Source organism: Marmota flaviventris, chromosome Y (genome assembly GCF_047511675.1).
Source record: "Marmota flaviventris isolate mMarFla1 chromosome Y, mMarFla1.hap1, whole genome shotgun sequence".
Classification (NCBI taxonomy): Eukaryota; Metazoa; Chordata; class Mammalia; order Rodentia; family Sciuridae; genus Marmota; species Marmota flaviventris.
This window is the reverse complement of record NC_092519.1, coordinates 13,567,941-13,589,260: the sequence shown is the minus strand read 5'-3', so window position 1 is coordinate 13,589,260 and position 21,320 is coordinate 13,567,941. Positions and strand designations below refer to the sequence as shown.

Sequence of the window (21,320 nt, the reverse complement as noted above, 5' to 3'; positions counted from 1 at the left end):
ATTTTTATGTACAAAAATGGAATTAGATCCCCATCTTTCACCTTGCACAAAAGTCAAATTAGAATGCATTAAAGACTTAGGAATTAGACTAGAAACCTTGCAATTACTAAAAGAAATCACAGGGTCAACACTCCTATTCTAGGTGCAGGCACCAACTTCCTCAATAAGACTCTTAAAGCCCACAAAATAAAACCAAGAACCAATAAGTAGAAGGCCACCAACCTAAAAAAGACTTCTGCACAGCAAAGGAACCAAGACAAAATTTTGGCTAGCTAATCCTATGATTGGTAATTAATATCCAGAATATACAAAAAAACCTTGACACCAAAAAAAAAAAAAAAAAAAAAAAAAACCATAAAGGACCAATTAATAAATGGGCAAAAAGAGTTCTAAATAGAAATTTTTCATGAAAAGAAACTGAAAGGGCCAATAAATGTATTTAAAAATGTTCAACACCTTTAGCAATCAGGGAAATGCAAACCAAACTACACTAAGATTTCATTTCACTCTAGTCAGAATGGAATTATCAAGAACATACACAATAATAAATGCTGGCAAGGATGTTGGGAAAAACAGACATTGTTGGTGCGACAGCAAATTAGTGCCACCAATTTGGAAAGCAGTAATGGGGCTTTCTCAAAAGACTAAGCCTGGAATTATCGGAGCTGGGGTTGTGGCTCAGTGGTGGCGTACTAGCCTGGCATGCATGAGGCACTGGGTTTGATCCTTATTATAAAGACAATAAAATCCATCAACAAAAAAAATATATATTAAAAAAAAAAGACTGGAACTACCATATGATCCAATTTTAACTTATTGGTAAAAGAACTCAAATCAGAATACTATACCAGCACAATTCACAAAAGCCAATCCAGATGCCTGTCAGTACATGAATGGATTAAAAAAATGTTGTATATACACATAATAAGATTTATTCAGCTATAAAGGAGGACAGAATTTATGACATTTACCAATGAACGAATAGAAATAGAATAGAGAACATCATGCTAAGTTGAACTAAATTAGGCTCAGAAAATCAAGGATTAAATGTTTTCTCTCATATGGGGAATCTGGAGCAAAACTGGGGAAAAGTGGTGAGGGCTGGATATCATAAATATATATATGGAAGGCCACTGGAGTAGAAGATCAAGAGAAAGAAAGGACAGGAAAGAGAAGGAAATAAAAAATGAATTTACCAAAATCACATTATATGCTTATAAAAATATACCACAGGGAATTTCACTTTTAGGTGTATGTACAAAGTACCAATCAAAAATAAAAAGCAAAAGGAATACAATATAGTAGAGGAAGAAGAGGGAAGGAAGAGGTAAGGGGTAGGAAGAGGAATCTGGATTGAAATCAAATCCCTTGCATATGATTTTTGCCAAAATCATTCCAACTAAAATCTCTAATTGTAATAGAATACTGATACATGCTACAACATGGATAAACCTTAAAAATATTATACTAATTGAAAAAACCCAAACAGAAAACACCAGACATAGGACGTTATTTGTATGAAAGATACAAAATAGGGAATGATAGAGAAGACTATTGTTTCATTATGACATGAAGAAAATGTCCTAAAACTGACTGTAGTATACTGGTTGCACAGCTCTGTGAATACATTAACACTACTGAACTATACATTTTAAATATGTGACCGTACATTTTAAATATATGAAAAATATATACAAGGTTTTGTTGAAAATAATACTACATCAAAATAAATCTATGTATTTTTTGGATTTAAGAAGATTTCATTTTTAATTGTTTCTTTCCACTTCAAATTATTCATGAAAACCAACTATAATTCTACTACATTAAATTAATCATATATTCAAAAATATACATGCTAAAAATTAATCTGCTGCTTTACTTTTACTTGTGAATCCAATATAAAATAATGAAGATGTACAGTTGGTTCTCCAATTCCAATGTTTTTGTATCCATAGACTGACCAAAAGCAAATCAAAATCATTTAGGAAAAACAAAAAAGTAGCTCTCTGCTAAACATGCAGATTTTTATGTCCCCTTGTCAGTATTCCCTGAATGATACAGTACAGTAAATTCTTCTTTGTGAAGAATTTACATTGTTTTAGGTATTATATGTGATTCAGATGTAATTTAAAATATGCAATGTGTATAAGTCATATGTAAACACCATGCCATTTTATATAAGGGTCTTGAGCAATTGTGGCATTTTCTAGGGGTTTGAAATCCCTAACAGGTACCAAACAATGACTATAGGTGTCTGTCCTTCATCATGAACTCTATCCATGGTTCATTTTCCCCTCTTAAGTAGCAATAACTTAAAAAGAATAATTGTTGGTTTCTTTTCTCCACACCCACCCCTTTCATTTTTAAAAATTACATTTATATTAACTCGGAAATCAATTGCAGTTAAAAGCTAATTAAAACTAAAATACCTCATACAAAATGCACATGCTATACTCTGTATGTTCTAACTTTAGAATTAACATTTGTCAGGCAGGGATTGTGGCTCAGCAGTAGAGTGCTCGCCTAGCATGTGTGAGGCCCTGGATTTGATCCCCAGCACCACATAAAAAATAAATAAATAAGATAAAGGTATTGTGTGCAACTATAACTGAAAAAAAACTTTTTTAATTGGCATTTTTGTCAGTAATAAAAAAGAGAGCAAAATAACTGGGTATCAGGATGCATGCCCATATGTAATCCCAGCTGCTTGAAAAGCTAAGATAAGGATCACAAGCTCAAGGCCAGGTTGTGCAGCTTCCCAAGATCCTGCCTCAAAATAAAATTTGAAAGGCTTAAGTCAATGTAGCTTAGAGGTAGAGTGCCTAATGTGCAAAATGCTGGGTTTAACCCTCAGTTTTAGGGAGATAAAGGAAGTGGGGTGTGGGAGGCAATGGAGAATAAAATTTATATTGATCATAATTCATCCCAAAATGGAAAATTGGAATTCAAATTTATACCAACCTTCCAGTAGTCAGCCTGTAAACTGTAGTATCTCTGATATGCAGATAATGCTGAAAACAAAATAATAATAATAATAATAATTAATCAAATCATTTCACATTTGAAGATCTACAATAAGATATTAAGAAACACTTTATTAGAAGTTGCCAGGACTGCTCATCTATCAACAAACTACCTGACATAAAAACCAACTAATACAAATTTTGTGGCTTAAAAACTGAGTCAGGTGTATAGAAACATGACTAAATCTCACCCATGTATTTGAACAAATGTAAAATCTTGGCATTTACTTTCATCAACTTTTCTTCTCTTGGAAATTAAGAACAATGGAAATTTTCTAAAGCTCATACATACTACAGTGAATCTTCTCAATTTTTTCTTAACATTTCTAACAAGTCAAGTAACTCTTAGTTGTGATGTTTCCCTTTACAATGTCTTTGGACCCTGTTTTCAGTTTAATTCCAATATAGTTATGCCCTCCTCTCAACCCATCTAAAGAAGCAACATTTTCTCAAGTCACATAAAGTAGTTTCTGACAGATGAAAAGGAAAATCAGAAGCTATATAAGCATATAAGAATTAAGACATTCAAAATATTTTTAAAAAGGAAAATACTCTATCACTGTCTAACTGATAAGCATGTATTTAAGTTCCCTGGGGTTAACTTTAAACTGAAAATGACCTTAAAGTAAAAAGAAAAAACTTAAATGAAAGCAGTGTCACACCAAAGGAACAGCATACTATAGTATGCTGTAGATTTTTATAACTTGCACATTTTTATGAATTTCAGATGTCTTTATAATAGAAATGTAAATTATATCTGAAATCCTTTAAAATTTAAACCACAATTTTTTTAAGTCTAATAAGAAACATTTGCTTTTTCAGTTTTAATGCTAAAGAGACAGCAGTATATGTAAGAATCACAATGCAGGCTATATTTCATGTCTGAAAATTTTATGACTAAAAACAAAAACAGAAGAAAATGACTTCGAAAAGATAGCCTAAAGGATCCACAAATCCTTCCGGAAGAAAAGCAAACAAATGGTAAAAATTACCTTTAAACTATCACTTAAAAGTCTCTGGAAATTGTCTTTTAAGAACACCAACCAAATGAAAACATGCTTGCATAAGAAAATCTATATAATATCAAAAGAACAATAAGAATGTATAGCATTTAGTCATAAATCATTCCTTCTCTCACCATTCCCACTTCACACCTTACCCACTAGGATTCAACTAGGATAATCTTAAAAACACTGAGTTCTTTCTCCTTGCCCAAGTGCCTGTTTTAGGGCTTGAAAATCTCCCCAAGAGGGTGCCAATATTTATCTTCACCATCTGGCTCCATATTCCAAGCAAGAGCAAATGACAATGGTATTGCTTTGATCTATACACTCACTCTTACAGAGCTGAACCTGAATCAAGTGATAGCAGACCAAAACTATACCCACCCTTAGCCCACATAACTCAGAGAGGAAGATTTCATACTGGGAGAAGCAGTATGAGAAAGATCAAGACTTTACTCCAAAAAGCAGAGGACTATTCTAAGAAAAACATTTAATATCCCAGGCTCCAGCCCTCAAAAGGAGAAGTTCGGGCTGGAGTTGTGGCTCAGTTGTAGAGTGCCTGCCTAGCATGTATGAGGCACTGGGTTCAATTCTCAGCACTGCATATAAACAAACAAATAAATATCTATCAACAACTAAAAAAATATACTGAAGAAAAAAAAAAAGCAAAAGTTCCACTCTGAAGGCTAAGGCAGGAGACTTTTGAGTTCAAAGCCAGCCTCAGGAAAAGTGAGGTACTAAGCAACTAAGTGAGACCCTGTCTCTAAATAAAATACAAAATAGGGCTAGGGATGTGACTCATCTAGTGTCCTTGAGTTCAATCTGTCATATTTATGCCCCTCCCCCACCATCCCCAGAAAAGAAGCTTAAAAATTATTTTTTTCCATCTAGGAAAAAATAAGTAGGTCCACTCTCACCATTCATATAATACAGTGCTAAAAATTATATTCAGAGAAATTAGAAAAGGGGAAAAAGAAGTGATAAAAACAGGAAAGAAAGAAGTCAAATTATCACAGTTTGCAGATATGATCCTATAGCTAGAATTTCAAAAACTCCACGAAAACACGATTAGAGCTAATAAATTTGACAAAGTAGCAGGATGAAAAATCAATATTCAAAAATCAATAGCTTTCCTACATACCAGCAATGAATCTACTAAAAAAGAAATCAGAAAGCAATCCCATTATAATAGCTTCAAATAAATAAATAACCCAGCTAACCAACCTAGAAATAAATCTAACCAAGAAGGTGAAAGACCTCTGCAATGAAAACTGTTAACACCGAAGAAAGAAATTGAAGAAGACCTCACAAGATGGAAAAACCTCGCATATTCAATGATATAAAAACCCATATTGTTAAAATGGTCATAGTACCAAAAGCAGTATATAAATTCAATTCAATCCTCATCAAAATACCAATTACTTATTCACAGTACAAGGGGAAAAAAAAAAGACTAATGGTGAATAGAAGACACAGAGACAAACTTACACATCTACAGTCATCTGATTCTTTTTTTTTTTTTTTTTTTTTTGCTTTTTTTATTTTTTATTTTATTTTTAGTTGTAGTTGGACACAATACCTTTATTTTATTTCTTTATTTTTTTTTTGAGAGAGAGAGAGGATTTTAACATTTATTTATTTATTTTTAGCTTTTGGCGGACACAACATCTTTGTTTGTATGTGGTGCTGAGGATCGAACCCTGGCCGCACGCATCCCAGGCGAGCGCGCTACCGCTTGAGCCACATCCCCAGCCCAGTCATCTGATTCTTCACAAAGCTGCCAAATACATATTAAAGCCAGCCTGCTTAATAAATGGACCTGGGGAAACTGATTACCCATATGTCAGAAGATTGAGATTACACCTTTATCTCTCACTTTGCACAAAAAAAATCAACTCAAAGTGGATCAAAGACTTAGGAATTATACATGTATGAAGACATGAATGATGTGACTCTACTTTGTGTACAACCAGAGTTATAAAAAATTGTGCTCTATATGTATAATATGAATTGTGATGCATTCTGCTGTCATATATAACAAATTAGAATAGAATAAAATAAAATAAAAGACCTAGGAATCAGACCAGAAATTATGCTACTCCTAGAGGAAAAGTTAGGGTCAACACTCCAGCATACAGGCACAGGCAATGACTACTTCAATAGGATCCTTAAAGCTTAGGTAATAATGCCAGGAGTTAATAAATGGATGGCATCAATTAAAAAGCTTCTTCACAGAAAGGAAAATAAGTATGTGAAGAAAGAACCCACAGAATGGGAGAAAATCTTTACTAGCTCCTCCTCTGAAAGTCAAAGATTAATATCTAGAATATGTAAAGAAATCAAAACACACCAAAAAACTCAAATAACACAATAAATGGGCAAATAAGTTAAACAGACAATTCTCAAAAGAAGAAATAGCCAACAATTTTTTTAAAAACTGTTTAATATCATTAACAACTTGAGGAAATGCAAATCAAAACTACACTGAGATTTTTATCTCATACCAGTTAGAATGGCACTTATTGTAAATACAAATAACAGTAAATATAAATGCTGGAGAAGATTATGGAGGAAAAAACATTTTTACATTGGTGGTGGAATTGTAAATTAGTACAACCACTATAGAAATCAATACAGAGAGTGCTGAGAGCCATAGCCAAGTAGGAATGACACATGGCATTTTTGGTTGAAAGGTGACCCCAGCAAGCCATTGAGATGATAATGATTATGTTAAGATGTGCATTCAATTGGAGATTAGACCCCTGCTGTCGTCCTTGGCCTGCTACTTTGGAGCTCTCCCTGGACTCCCGGAGAGTTCCCATTGGTTGGGGAAGTGCGGTAGGAGGGAATTCTGGAGGAGGGATTTCCTGTTGGTGCAGTGTGTCTCAGGAGAAGGCCAGGTGGCATTCGCGGGAGGTTTGGAAATAAAGCTTGTTCCTGCTTGAATGATTTTTGTGCCCAGCCAGACTGCGGCAAGAGAGTCCTTAAAAAAACCAAGCATGGAACCACCATATGATGCAGCTATATCACTCCTTAGTATTTACTCTGAAGAATTATAATCATCCTACTATAGTGATATATACGTACCCACGTTAATGGCAGCACAAGACACAGTAGCCAAACATGAAACTAACCTACGTATCTATCAATGGCTGAATGGATCAAGAAAATATGGTACATATTCAAAATGAAGTTTATTCAGCCGTAAGGGAAAATGAAATTATGGCATTTGCAGGAAAATAGACAGAACTATAGATCAATATGTTAAGCAAAATAAGTCAAACAAAAGGCTAAGGGTTGTATATTTTCTCTCATATGAGAAAGCTAAAGAGGGAAAATGGAAAAGAAAAAGTGGTGATTTCAGGAAAATCAGGACAGGTAAGGGACCTAGGGTGGGAAAGGGGAAGGAAGAGGAAGTGATAGGGAGTGACACTGGCAAAATTATATTGTTATGTTGTATACATGCATGAATATGTAACAATACATCCTATCAGTATATATAACTATAATGCACAAATTAAAAATACATGAGAAGAAAAAAAAAACCCTGCATTTTTCCAGAAGAAAATGAGATGATATATTTAAAATGCTATAAAATACTGCAAATCAAGAAATTTAAAAATATGCACCAAAATTATTTTTCAAAAATGAAAAAGAAACTAAAACATTTCAGATAAAAAAACTAGGCCAGATAAAAACGGAGATGGCTCACAACCAGGATGCTTGTTCAAATGCTAAAAAGATTAAAATTTGAAATTAAGACATTACACACTGACCTGAAGTTATATTTAAAGGGGGGGAGGGCTGGGAATATAACTCAGTTGGCCTCACTTGCATAAGGCCCTGGGTTCAATCCCCAACACACACACACACACACACACACACACACACACAGAGAGTGATTAAAGAGTATCTATTTGGGGGCTGGGGTAGTGACTCAGTGGTACAGCACTTGCCTAGTATGTGTGAGGCACTGGGTTCGATTCTTACACCACATACAAATAAGTAAATAAAGTGAAGGTCCATCAACAAATAAAAAAAATTCAAGTATCTATATCAATATACATAAAATCCCATATTGTTTTTTTATTTAAGCCTCTTTTTATATGCATTAGAAGGCAACTGCATAAATCAGTAATTATAAGTCAATGCTAGAGATCACACAATGAATAAGGATCTAATTTGTGGATATAACAAATAGATTGTGAACAGAGATACAAAGAAAACAAAAGACTTTCTAAATTACTGAAACTAAATTCTACAAATGCAAAGTAGAAAATATTGTACACATTTTAAGATATTGATTGTAATACCCCTGAACCAGTAAGAAATAACTAAAGGCTATAAAGAAAAGAGAAAAAGAAATCCAAATAATGCACCAGAAAAAATTAATCAAATTCAAAAGCCTGTACTGGAGGGACTGAGGAACAAAACATAGATTAAGGCAATAAAGATAATATGAACATTTGCTCTGATATGTGAGTGCTAATAACAAATAACTGTAAATATAAATGAGAAGATATGGAGAAAAAAGAATAAGGGATAAAGGGAAGTACGGAAGTTCAATGGATTAGATAAAGGGGAATAAAAGGAAAGAAAAGATAACAGGAATAGAAAAGGTAGCACAAAGAATCTAATATAACTTTCCTATGTACATGTATGAATATACTTCAGTAAACCTCTAAAACATATATGACCACAAGACTGGGATCCTAATTAGAATAAGATCTACTCCACGTTTGTACAAATATATCACAATTCACTCTGCTATCATGTACAACTAAAAGGAAAAAATAAATTTTAAAAAACCTATAAAACCCAGGGAGAAAGAATTTTATTACATATAAATAAAGGATCAATTCATCTAGATTTTACTTTTATAACATATTCACTCCAAACAGAACATCAAAATATAGAATACAACATGGGGCTGGGGTTGTGGCTCAGTGTAGAGTGCTTTCCTAGCACATGCAAGGCCCTAGGTTTGATCCTCAGCACCACATAAAAATAAACAAATAAAATAAAGGCACTGTGTTCAACTACACCTAAAATATAGACATTAAAATATATATTTAATATTTTAATATAAATATTAAATTAATATTGAAATTAATATTAACTTAATATTTTATATATAGAAAGACAACACAACAGACAGAACACAGATATAAAAAAATATGATAGACTAAAATCATATTTTTGTAAACTTTTACTATCCTGCATTCAGCAACAAATACTGGTGAGTAAAATATCGATAAAATTAGATAATGTGTACAATATTATAAAACATCTAGACCTAGTGTAGTATATAAAAACACTTCATCCCAATCATTTAATGTATACTTTTCTCAAGCACAGAGGAAAGTTATGGTCTACCATAGATAAAGTTAAGTAAAAAAGTAATTTTAAAAACACTGGAATCATACAAAGTATCCATAATAGAAAAAAACTTAAAAATCAATGAAAAGAAAAAATTTTAAAAACTCAAATACTTGACAATTAGAAAGCACCTTCTTCCATAAGCACTAATTTTTAAAAAATTTAAAAATCACATAGCAAATCAGAAAATACTTTTAACTGAATTAAAACAAACAATAGAGTTAAATATCAGACACAGATGGAAATAAGGACACTGACAATTCTAAACACATTTAAAATGAAGAATAATCTTAAAACAAAAACCAACTATATAAACCGAAGAATCAGAAATAAAGCAAACTAAACTCAAGAAAAATAACAGGAAGGAAATAATAGAGATAAGAATGAAAACAAAAACTCATGGATCAATAGGATAGAACTGAAAACCTAGAAATAAACTTACATATGTGATAAACTGACTCTTGACATGATATTTAGTACACAATGGGAAAAGAATGTAGTCTTCAACAAATAACCTTAAGACAATATAATTTGTTAACTTAAATTTATAACTTAAAAAATTACAGCTTTAATTTTTAATTATAATTTTAATTATAATTAAAAATTTTAATTAAAGAATGAAGCTGATCCCTGCCTCACACAATACACTAAAATGTAAATATATCATTTGTTGTCCTAAATATAACATAAAATTACAAAATGTTGAAAGAAATCTTCACCCCCTTGAATATGGCAACAAATACTTAGCTATGGCATCAAAAGCATGAGCAGCAAAAGATACTAAAGTAAGATGAATTTAAACTAAATTTAAAATCTTGAGCATCAAAGCACATTGTCAAAAAAGTAAGTTAAGGAGAGAGGTGCATGCCTATAGCCCAGTTACTAAGGAGTTATTAAGGAGACTGAGGCAGGTAGATTACAAATTTGAGTCTAATCTTAAAACCTTAGCAAACCCTGGTATCAAAATAAAATTTAAAAATGGAAAAGAAAGGGATATAGCTTAAGTTAAAGCAATCCTGGATTAAATCCCCAGTAAATACATAAACACAGAGACACACACACACACAGAAAAAAGTGATACCTGCATGATAGAAGAAATATTTGCAAATCATATATTTGAACAAGGATTAATTATTTGAAATGTACAAATAAACTTCCTAAAACTCAATAATAAAAATACAAGCAGCTCAAAAAACAACAAAAAAGTATTTGAATAAACATTTTTCTAAACTTATACAAATGACCTACAAATATTCCACATCTACAGTATGGCTGTAATGAGAAGAAAAGGAGAACAATTACACATTACCAGTGGAACAACAATAAGTACAGCTTCTATGAAAAATACCTAGTTTCTCAAAAAATTTAAAACAAGGATTACTGTATCTTCAAGTAATTCGACTCTTAGATATATATCCAAATACCTGAAAACAGGGACTTAAATAGAAATTTATTCACACTTATGTTCACAACAGATTCCCAAATTTAAAAGGTAGAAATAACCCAAGAGTCCATAGATAAATGGATAAACAAAATGTGATACACAGATGTGTACAGCGGAATATTGCTAAGCTTTGGGGAGTGAAATTTTGATGCACGGTGTAATAAACGGACTCTTAAAAAATGCTAAGTGAAAGAAATCTGACAGAAAAGAACAAGGTTTGTATGATTTCATTTAGAGAATTAACAAATAAGGTAAATTCATAGACACAAAAGTAAAACTAGAGTTTATCTGTGCCTGGAGTGTAGAAAACGGAGATTTACGGCATAAGGGTTACATAATTTTGTTTGGAATTATTTTTAAAAATTAGAGTACTTATAGTTGTTACATAATTAATACCAATGAAAATGTATACTTTTTAAAACATGATAAATTCTGTGTTAAACATAATTTAACACAAAAGCTTTCCAAATAAATGAAAAATTTCTCAGCAGCTCATGGGGCTGAGGCAGGAGGATCCCAAGTTCAAAGTCAGCCTTAGCAAGAGGGGAGGTGTTAAGCAACAGGTGAGACCCTGTCTCTAAATAAAATACAAAAGAGGGATGGGGACATAGCTCAGTGGTTGAATGCCCCTGAGTTCAATCCCCAGTATAAACCCCCACCTCACCAAAAAAAAAAAAAAAAAAAAAAAAAAGGATTAAAAATGTATTCCTCTTTAATAAACTTCTCCATGGAGTGGGCAAATCCACAGATCAAAATATAACTAGAGAAATGAATAGTTCAACAGAATTGGGTTTTGTTTTGTTTTAACTGAAGTTAGCCAGATGCAGTGGTGCATGCCTACATAATGACTCAGGAGGTTATAAGAGAATCACAAGTTCATAGCCTGCCTGGCAACTTCACAAGACCTGTCTCTAAAGAAAAAATAAAAGAAGGGCTGGAAATGTATCTCATTGGTAGAGCATATGCCTAGCATGTGTAAGATTCTAAGTTCAATCACTAGTACAGGAAAAAAAGAGAAGGAAAGAAAAAAAGAAAAGGGGCTGAGGATGTAATTCAACAGTAGAGTGCCCCTGGGCTCAATCTCCTAACAAAAAGAAAAAGAAAATGAGGCTTGTTTTATTCCCAGAAAAAGGAACAGAAAATGAGAGAAATTTTTAAAGAAAATTAGAAAGATTATCTAGTTCATTACATTTGCATAATGGATTTACAAAATGAGAACCGATTTTCTAAATTTTGACTAAAAATGTCCAACATGAAGAATTTGAGATGCAATATGCATAAATTCAGAAAACACACATACACTTAAAAAAAAAAAAAAAAAAAAAAAACTGGGTGCGGGGATACACACCTATAATACCAGAGGCTGAGGCAGGAGGATCATGAGTTTCAAAGCCAGTTTCAGCAATTTAGTGAGGCCCTATGCAACTTAGTGAGACCCTGTCTCAAAATAAAATACAAAAAAAGGACTGGGAATGTGGCTCAGTGATTAAGAGCCCTTGGGTTTAATCAGCGGTACATACCTCCGTACGTTCATACGTACATTCATTCATACACACATACATACATACATACATACATACATACAATACACAAAACTTCACACAATGTACTACATGGCCAATTTTTAAAATTTATGTTTGCTGAGGCTTCAGCATTCTCAGATCCTGCAATCATCATACCCAAACAACCAGATACAGAAGTGTGAAAAGGCAGGTCTCTGAATAAGTTTCCCGTTTTGCCTTCCACTATGAATTAGTAACATTTATGCACCTATAAAATTCCCCAAGCTCTGTTCTTGTGGATTCTACCCTGACCATAATAAATAAAGGCACTTGACTACCATGATCCACATATTCTGTCAGCTTCCCACCTACTGGGTAAGCCTGTTCCCAAAGATACCTTCCCAAATAGTCCCTGACCTTATTTCTTAAATTTTTTTCTTTCTCATCTTGATCTTTTACAAATTAAGTATGTGACTTTGGTGAACAGCTATACTTATGCATAAATCTAAAACACATAAGATACATACTTATAGTCTAAAAAACTGAGTTAACTTTGGCCAATAATCAATTTGGCCTTGGCAGTACACTTTTGCTACTCTGGCTAGTTTGTCATACAATTAATTCTGTAATTATTTGTCGTTTTAGGTTTCTTAACATTTGTATAATGAGATGGTTCACTTCTATTATCACAAAAAATATTCTCCCCATCCAAATACATCTTTTTTCCTTTTTGAGCTTTTACTTCCTGTCTGACCATTTGATTTTCTTTCTCATTTGTACTTCTATCCAGATGAACATTTCTAGAACTTGCTGCGTTGTTGATCTGCCAACAGATGGATTTATCCCCACAGCAAGGTCACTTTCCATATGAAGAACACACAAAGAATTTGATGCAGAATTCATGTTATTCCATTTATCCTTGCTTATCATATAATACAAGCAAATTGTGATCTAATTAAGGTTTGCTTCATCATAATTTTTTTGTCTTGCATTGACTAATGGATGTGTTCTCTTAGGAGTTTCACTGATGTTATTCATTTGTGAGGGAGATCTAAAAAGTGTAAAAATAGAAGTTCCACCATATAAAAGAAGTTCACCATATAAAAGCTTTGCTTTGTTTCTGGTAGGAGAATTGGCTGCTTCTTCATTCAAAAGAACTAGTAAAGTTTTCATGGTATATCTGCCACAGTATACAGTATCATGGTTTACTGCATGAGATTTTAGCATGGCAGGACTAATGTCAGGGTTGCTGACAGCTACACCCTCTTGTTGAGAACTGATATTTTTAAACCTAAAGTCCAAAGTCTAAGCAGCTTTCTCAATTGCTTTATAAAAAGAATCCCTAGTGTTCTGGCCCTTAGCTGCATCTTTAACACTGACAGAAATTGACCCCCTGCAATGCTTGGACTTGGTATTTCTCCAAGAATCTCATCTAATGTGTCAATGAAATTTGACAGTCCCTTTAAATGTGTCCTATAGAATCAGATGATGACAGTGCACATCCTTTCCCTCCAAGCTCTATTGTTCTAATAAAGGACATGGCCATCAAAAAGACATGTGTTTCTTTTGAGCAGCATGTTTCAAATATGTGAAGGCTTCTCTTCCATGTCCTTTAACAGGAATATTTAGAATATAAGCCAGAGACAGATCATTCTTTGAATTCACTAGTAGGCTTAAATATGAAAGGATAATTTTCTTTACTAGTAGCTGTATCCAGGTTGTGTTTCATATCCTAGTGACATCAGCATATAAAGATCAGTTTCATCACTTACTGCATGCTCTTTGCTAGAGAGAACATTCCTTAATTGAATAGAGTATAACATGAAATGAATTTCAAAATCCTATATTTTTTTTATAAACATTGATCTAACATAACACTATGTTTCTTCAAGAAATCATAAGTCTTCTTATTGTCCTCATAATTGTCATTACTGCCGTATCTTCAATGGGTAAGTGGAAGTGAAAGAGACTATAAATTCTTTTTAGGGGAAGGCTTTCTGGTTTATTTTGATTTATTTTGTGGCTTGTTTTGTTCTTTCTTTTTGCTTCCTTTCTCTCTCATTTTCTAACTTTCCTTTCTCCTGCTAATGGATTATTCTGTTCTTTCTTTTGTTTTTCCTATTGCCCTCATTTACTTAGGACCATCACTTGCTATATTTCTTCTGCATTCTCTCTGTTCTAAACTCTTCTGCTTTCCTATAACATTGTTTTCTATTGGTTTTTGTTTTGTTTTGCTTTGTTTCTGGTACCAAGGTTTCCACTCAGGGGCACTCAACCACTAAACCACATCCCTAGCCCTATTTTAGAGCAGAGTCTCACTCAGTTGCTTAGTGCCACACTTCTGCTGAGGCTGGCTTTGAACTCATGATCCTCCTGCTTTAGCTTCCCAAACAGATGGGATTACAGACATGGGCCACAGCAAGTGGCTCTTTTCTCCTTATGAATTTTGAATCTACTTTTAGAACTAATTGGTTTATACAACTCCTGCCGCCACCATTCATGTTGATGCAATTATTGCTATTATTGATGACACAGATGACACCTGCTATTTACTTTAATGCCAGATATAGTTCACATTTCTTTATTGTTTTTGCTATTGGCAACGGACCCCATCATTTTTTTTTTGTGGCAATTCATATTTTAGACTGTCAACTGTAGGCATCAGATATTTATTTTAACACTACATATTGTTCACGACAATTCTGGCTATTGTTTGTTTCCCCTTTTGTGTGAGTGCTGGAAATCTACATGGACACTACAGGTTCACAAGGATGGACTCTGCTGCAGAACTAAACTCAGCCAAAACACAACACACCTAGTTCCATACATAAATTAAAATTCAAAATTTAGCTATACTTTAATAAAAACAACAGAAAAGACAAAAACCCACACTAATGATCAAGTTCCAAGTAGGAAATTTTAGAGTTAGGCGCTCTGGTTCCTCATAGAAACATTCACTTGTTCCTAGAGCAAAAACAAAGAGAATTAACACAAAGGCTGTAGATATCACATCTACAAGATGACATCCAACTAGTTCACTCTAAGACACTTTGTCATGAGAAGGCTGTGCCTAAAAAGGCACAAACATATAAGAGTAAAAGTGAAATTCATCCCAACAATATCTGAAACCCACAGAAGAATAGAAGAAATACAAAAGTAACAAGTAACATAACACCTCCTAAAATACATAATGCATCAGCAACTCAAAAGATATTGAAAAATAAAATATATGATAAAACTTTTTTAAAGACATGTTATAAAAATGATCAATTAGTTCCAAGAAATCACAGAAAAATAACAGAATAAATTAAGGAAGTCAGAATAGAATATGAATGAGAAATTCAATGAGGACATAGATATACTGAAAACGAATCAAATAAATCTTGGCATTAAGGCACAATAAATAAAAGAAAATGACCAGATGAAATCTCTCTAGTACAGTAAAATATACTGAATACAAAAATCTCAGAGCTAGAAGACTAAGAGGCCAATCCTAAACACTTAAATAGTATCAAAAAAAAGAAAACAGGTAACCATGACCAAAATAAACAAAAACTCTGAAACAACATTATTAAGGAATCAAATTTAAGAATTTCAATTTTTCAAAAATTAAACTCAAAATTTTCAATTTGAAATTGAAGAGGGTCATGAGATACAGGCTAATGAAATGAGTAACATCTACAGGGATTTTTCCAAACCTTGAGAATGTAATGGACTTCCAGATACAAGTGGCATTCAGAACCACAAATAGATAAGAACACAAAAGAACTTCTCCATAACACATTATAACATACAATCTAAGGACACAATTATTAAAGCTTCAAGACAAAAACATCAAGTCACATGTAGAGACAAGCCAATCAGAATTATTGCTGAATTCTTAAAACTAACTCTAAAGACAGGAGGGCTCAGAATGATGTGTTCTAAGTCCTTTCAGAAAATAAACCTATCAACCTCAATTGCAATATCCAGAAAAATTATCCATCGAATCAAAAAAGGATGAAAGAATTCATAATTACTAACTAAGGTAATACCACAAAACTTAAAGAAATACTTCACACTGAGGAAAGAAAAACAAACTGCAGATCTCACAAATGAACTAACAGTATTTCAGGAGTAGTTAAGCTAATGAGAAAGACAACCAAATTAAATATTATAAATAAATTGAGGAATTTAGAGCAAGAATTAATAAACACCTCTCTAAAATAACATTGAATGATCTCAACTTTCCAATTAAAATAGGCTGGCAGAATGAATTAAAAAACAACACTTAATTATATATGGTTTGCAAGAGATTCATATTATAGGCAAAGACAGCCACAAGCTGATAAGTGAAAAATGGAAACTGATAAACCATGTGAATGGAACCACGTCAAAAAAGCAGAAGTAGTCAGGTGTGGTAGCATACAATCCCAGTGGCTCGGGAGGCTGATATAGGAGGATCCTGAGTTCAAAGTCAGCTCAGCAACAGCAAAGCGCTAAGCAACTCAGTGAGATCCTACCTCTAAATAAAATACAAAATAGGGCAGGGAATGTGAATGTGGCTCAGTGGTCAAGTGCTCCTGAGTTCAATCCCTGTTACAAAAAATAAGGAAAAAAAAAAAAAAAAAAGCATAAGTAGTTATTCCCATATACAAAAAAGCAGATTCAATCCAAAATTAATGAAAAGATACACAAAAAAGTCAATTCATATTGGTAAAGGGAATAGTCCAACAAGAAGTTATAATGTGGGCTGGGGATATAGCTCAGTTGGTAGAATGCTTATCTCACATGCATAAGGCCCTGCCTGTGTTCAATCCCCAGCACCAGCACCCCCAATAATAAAATAGAATAGAATTTATAATGATAGTAAATACTTATAACCCAAACATGGGTGTACCTAATTACATAAAATAGATACTACTCAAATTAAAGCTTGGGACAGACCTCTGTACAATAACAATACTAGGTATTTAAATACGGATCTCTGACCAGTATATAGGTAATCTACACATAAAACTCAATAGAAGGGCTGGGGATATGGCTCAAGCGGTAGCACGCTCACCTGGCATGTGTGCTGCCCGGGTTCGATCCCCAGCATCACATACAAACAAAGATGTTGTGTCCACCAATAACTAAAAAATAAATATTAAAAAATTCTCTCTCTCTCTCACAAAAAAAAAAAACCTCAATAGAAAACTTTTGGCATCTATAGAATATTTCATCCAGTAACTGGTGAATATACTTTCTTATAGCAGCTTGTGGAACCTTTTCCAAAATAGAACATATTTTAGACCACATAGCAACTCTTCACAAATACAACTCTTCGCAAATAGTGTCCTTGAGTTCAATCCCCAATAATCCACCAAATAAAAAAAAACAGTATATAGAAAACCTAAGCAGAACATTAACTAGCAATAGACAGAGCGGTAATAAAAACTCTTACAACAAAGAAAAGCTGAGGACAAGATGGATTGTCAGCTGAATTCTACCAGGTATTTTTTAAATTTTTTTCCAGAGTAGATAGGCATGATACCTTTAAGTTATCTATTTATTTTTATGTGGTGCTAAGGATCAGATCCACTGCCTCATACATGCTAGGCAAGTGCTCTTACCACTGAGTTAAAACCACAGCCCCTGAATTCTACCAGATCTTTTTAAAATTTTTTAATTTGTCTTTTTACTTATACATAACATGGGTGTAACTTCCCATTTTTGTAGTTGTACACTATTTGATGGGGAGTTACACTGATCACATACTGATATAGGAACTTAGGAAAGTTATCTATGATTCATTCTATTGTCTTTTCAATCCCCAGCCCCACTCCCTTCCCCTAACTTTGGTCTATAAAAATCCAGTCAACCTCCTTCCCCTTCTCTCACACTCCCCCTACTACCTCATTGAGTGAATCTGCAACTGCATGAGAGATAACATTCAGCCTTTGGTTTGAGGAGATTGTCTGATTTTACATAGAATGATAGTCACCAGTTCCATCTGTTTACTGGCAAATGTTATAATTTAATTCTTCTTCATGGCTGAGTAATATTTCATTGTGTATATTCAACACATTTTCTTTAACTTCATCTGTTGAAGGACACTTTAGGCTGGTCCATAGCTTAGCTATTATGAATGGAGCTGCTGTAAGAACTGATGTGGCTACATCACTATAGTGTGCTGATTTCAAGTCTTTTGTGTGTATGCCAAGAAATGGGATAACTAGATCAAATGATGGTACAACTGCAAGTTTTCTGAGGAATCTCCATATTGCTTTCCAGAGTGGTTACATCAATTTACATTCCCTCCAGAGTGTATAAGTATACTTTTCCCCATATCCTCAACAATATTTACAGTTACTTGTATTCTTTTTTTAATTTGTTTTAGGTTTAAGTGAACACAATATCTTTATTTTACATTTATATAGTGCTGAGGATCGAACCTAGTGCCTCATGCATGCTAAGCGAGCACTCTACCACTGAGCCACAACCCCAGCCCCATTTATATTCTTGATAATTACCATTTTCATTGGAGTGAGATGAAATTAAGTATAGTTTTAATTTGCATTTAATTGCTAGTTATCTTGAACACTTTGGAAACATTTTTTTTCATCTATTTTTGACCAAATATATTTCTCCTTCTATGAAGTATCAGTTCCTTTTCCCATTTGTTGCCTGGATTATTTGGGGTATTTTTGGTGTTAAGTTTTTTTTTTTTTTTTTAGTTCTTTTTATATCCTATTTGAGGTGCACGTAGTAAAGACTTTCTCCCATTCAGTAAATCTTTCCTTTGCTATGAAGAAGCTTTTTCAGTTTGATACAACCCTGTTATTGATTCTTGATTTTACTTCTTGCACATTAGGAATCTTGTCGAGAAATTCAATATCTAAACTGACAAGATGGAGATTTGGGCCAGCTTTTTCTTCTGGTAAGCGTAGGGTCTCTGTTCTAGTGTCTAAGTCCTTGACCCACTTTGACCACTTTGATTTTTTGTGCAGGTAAAAGCAGTTTGATTTCATTCTGTTAAATGTGGATTTCCAGTTTCCCCAACACTATTTGTTGAAGAGGCTATCTTTTCTCCAATATATGTTTTTGATGCCTTTGTCTAGTATGAGAGAACTGTATTCATGTGGGTTTGCCTCTGTGTTCTATTCTGAACCATTGGTCTTCATGCCTATTTTGGTGCCAATACCACACTGTTTTTGTTAATAAAGCTCTGTAGCATAATTTAAGTTCTGGTATTGTGATGCCTCCTGCTTTCCTCACTAAGGACTGCATTGGCTATACTGGAACTGTTTTTTCTCCAAATAAATTTCATGATTGCTTTTTCTACTTCTACGAAAAATGTCACTGAAAGCATAAAAGGAATTGTATTAACTCTGAAGAGTGCTTTTGATAGTATGCCATTTTGACAATATTAATTCTGCCTATCCAAGAACATGGATCTTTCACACTTCTGAGGTCTTCGTCAATTTCTTTCCTTATAAAAATTTTTATTATATTTACTATTACCTCTTTAGTTAGATTAGATCTAATTTTTTTGAGGCTACTGTGAATGGGATAGTTTTCCTAATTTTTCCTTCAATAGATTCCATATATGAATACAACTGAGTGTTAATTTTACATCCTGCTACTCTGTTGATTCAGTTATGAGTTCCAGAAGTTGTCTAGTAGAATTTGGGGGGACTTCTAAATACAGAATCATCATACTCTGGTTTCTCTTCAGATCGTATAAATCTTTCACCTTTTACTAAATACAGAATCATATCTTTGGCAAATAGAGAGATTGAGTATTTATTTTCCTATTCATATCCCTTTCATTTCTTTCTTTTAATTCTCTGGCAAGAGTTTCCAGACTGTGTTGAATTCAAGTGGTTCAAGATGGCATCCTTATCCTGTTCCCTTTTTAAAGGGAATGCGCAATCTTTCTCCATTTATAATGATGCTGCGCTTGGATTTAGTATATATCTTTTAAAATGTTGAGGTATGTTTCTATTATCCCTAGTTTTTTTTTAATATTTATTTTTTGGTCTTCAGTGGACATAACATCTTTATTTGTATGTGGTGCTGAGGATTGAACCCAGCGCCGCGCGCATGCTAGGCAAGCGCACTACCATTTGAGCCACATCCCCAGCCCCCTAGTTTTTTTAGTTTTAAACATGAAGAAGACTGTATTTTGTCAAATGCCTTTTCTGCGTATATTGAGATTCACGTGATTCTTGTCATTGACTCTATTTATCTGATAAATTATAGTCATTGATTTCCATATCTTCAAACAATCTTGCATCCCTGGGATGAAGCCCATTTGATCATGGTGCTCTATCTTTTTAATGTTTCGAATGCAATTTGCTAGTATTTTGATACAAATTTTTGCATTTACATTCATCATCAAGAATATTGGTCAGAAATTTCCTTTCCTTTATGTGTCTTTGTCTGGTTTTGGTGTCAAGATAATACTGGCTTCATAGAATGAATTTGGAAGGAATCTTGAGGAGGCTTGATGTTGATTCTTCTTTGAAGGTGTGATAGAACTCAAGTGAGAACCTGTCTGGTCCTGTGTTTTTCTTTCACAGTAGGTTTTTGATGGCATCTTCAATTTCTTTGCTTGAAATTTATCTGTTTAAATTTTTCTGTCCTCATAATTCTGTTTGGTAGGTCATATGTCTCTAGAAATATGTTGATGTCATCAGGATTTTCTAATTAGAGTATAAATATTCAAAATAGTTTCTAATTATTATCTGTACTTCAATAGTGACTATTGCAACATTTCCTTTTTCATCATTTATTTTAGTAATTTGAGTTTACTCTTTCTCTTTATTAGCTTGGTTAATGGTTTATCAATTTTATTTAGTTTTCCAAAGAACCAACTTTTTGTTTTGTCAATTTGGGGAATTATTTCTGTTGTTTCAATTTTATTGATTTAAGCTTTAATGTTTATTATTTCCTGTCTTCTGCTCTTGTTGATTTGTTCTTCTTTTTCTAGTACTTTAAGATA

At 33.2% G+C, this 21,320-nt stretch overlaps 1 protein-coding gene and 1 pseudogene across 8 annotated transcripts in view; both read right to left on the bottom strand.

Annotated features, from left to right (window-relative positions):
• LOC139703458 (lysine-specific demethylase 6A) overlaps window positions 1-21,320 on the bottom strand; it is a 188,852-nt gene that overhangs the window by 139,716 nt on the left and 27,816 nt on the right. For all 8 annotated transcript variants that reach the window (XR_011705766.1, XM_071606909.1, XM_071606916.1 and 5 more), the window contains exon 4: window positions 2,962-3,011. Coding sequence is in view for 7 of the 8 variants with exons in the window: in XM_071606909.1 (XP_071463010.1) it covers window positions 2,962-3,011 (50 nt within the window). In the remaining variant the exon portion in view is untranslated. The remainder of the gene's footprint in view (window positions 1-2,961; window positions 3,012-21,320) is intronic.
• On the bottom strand, window positions 13,091-14,175 carry LOC139703519 (PCNA-interacting partner pseudogene; annotated as a pseudogene).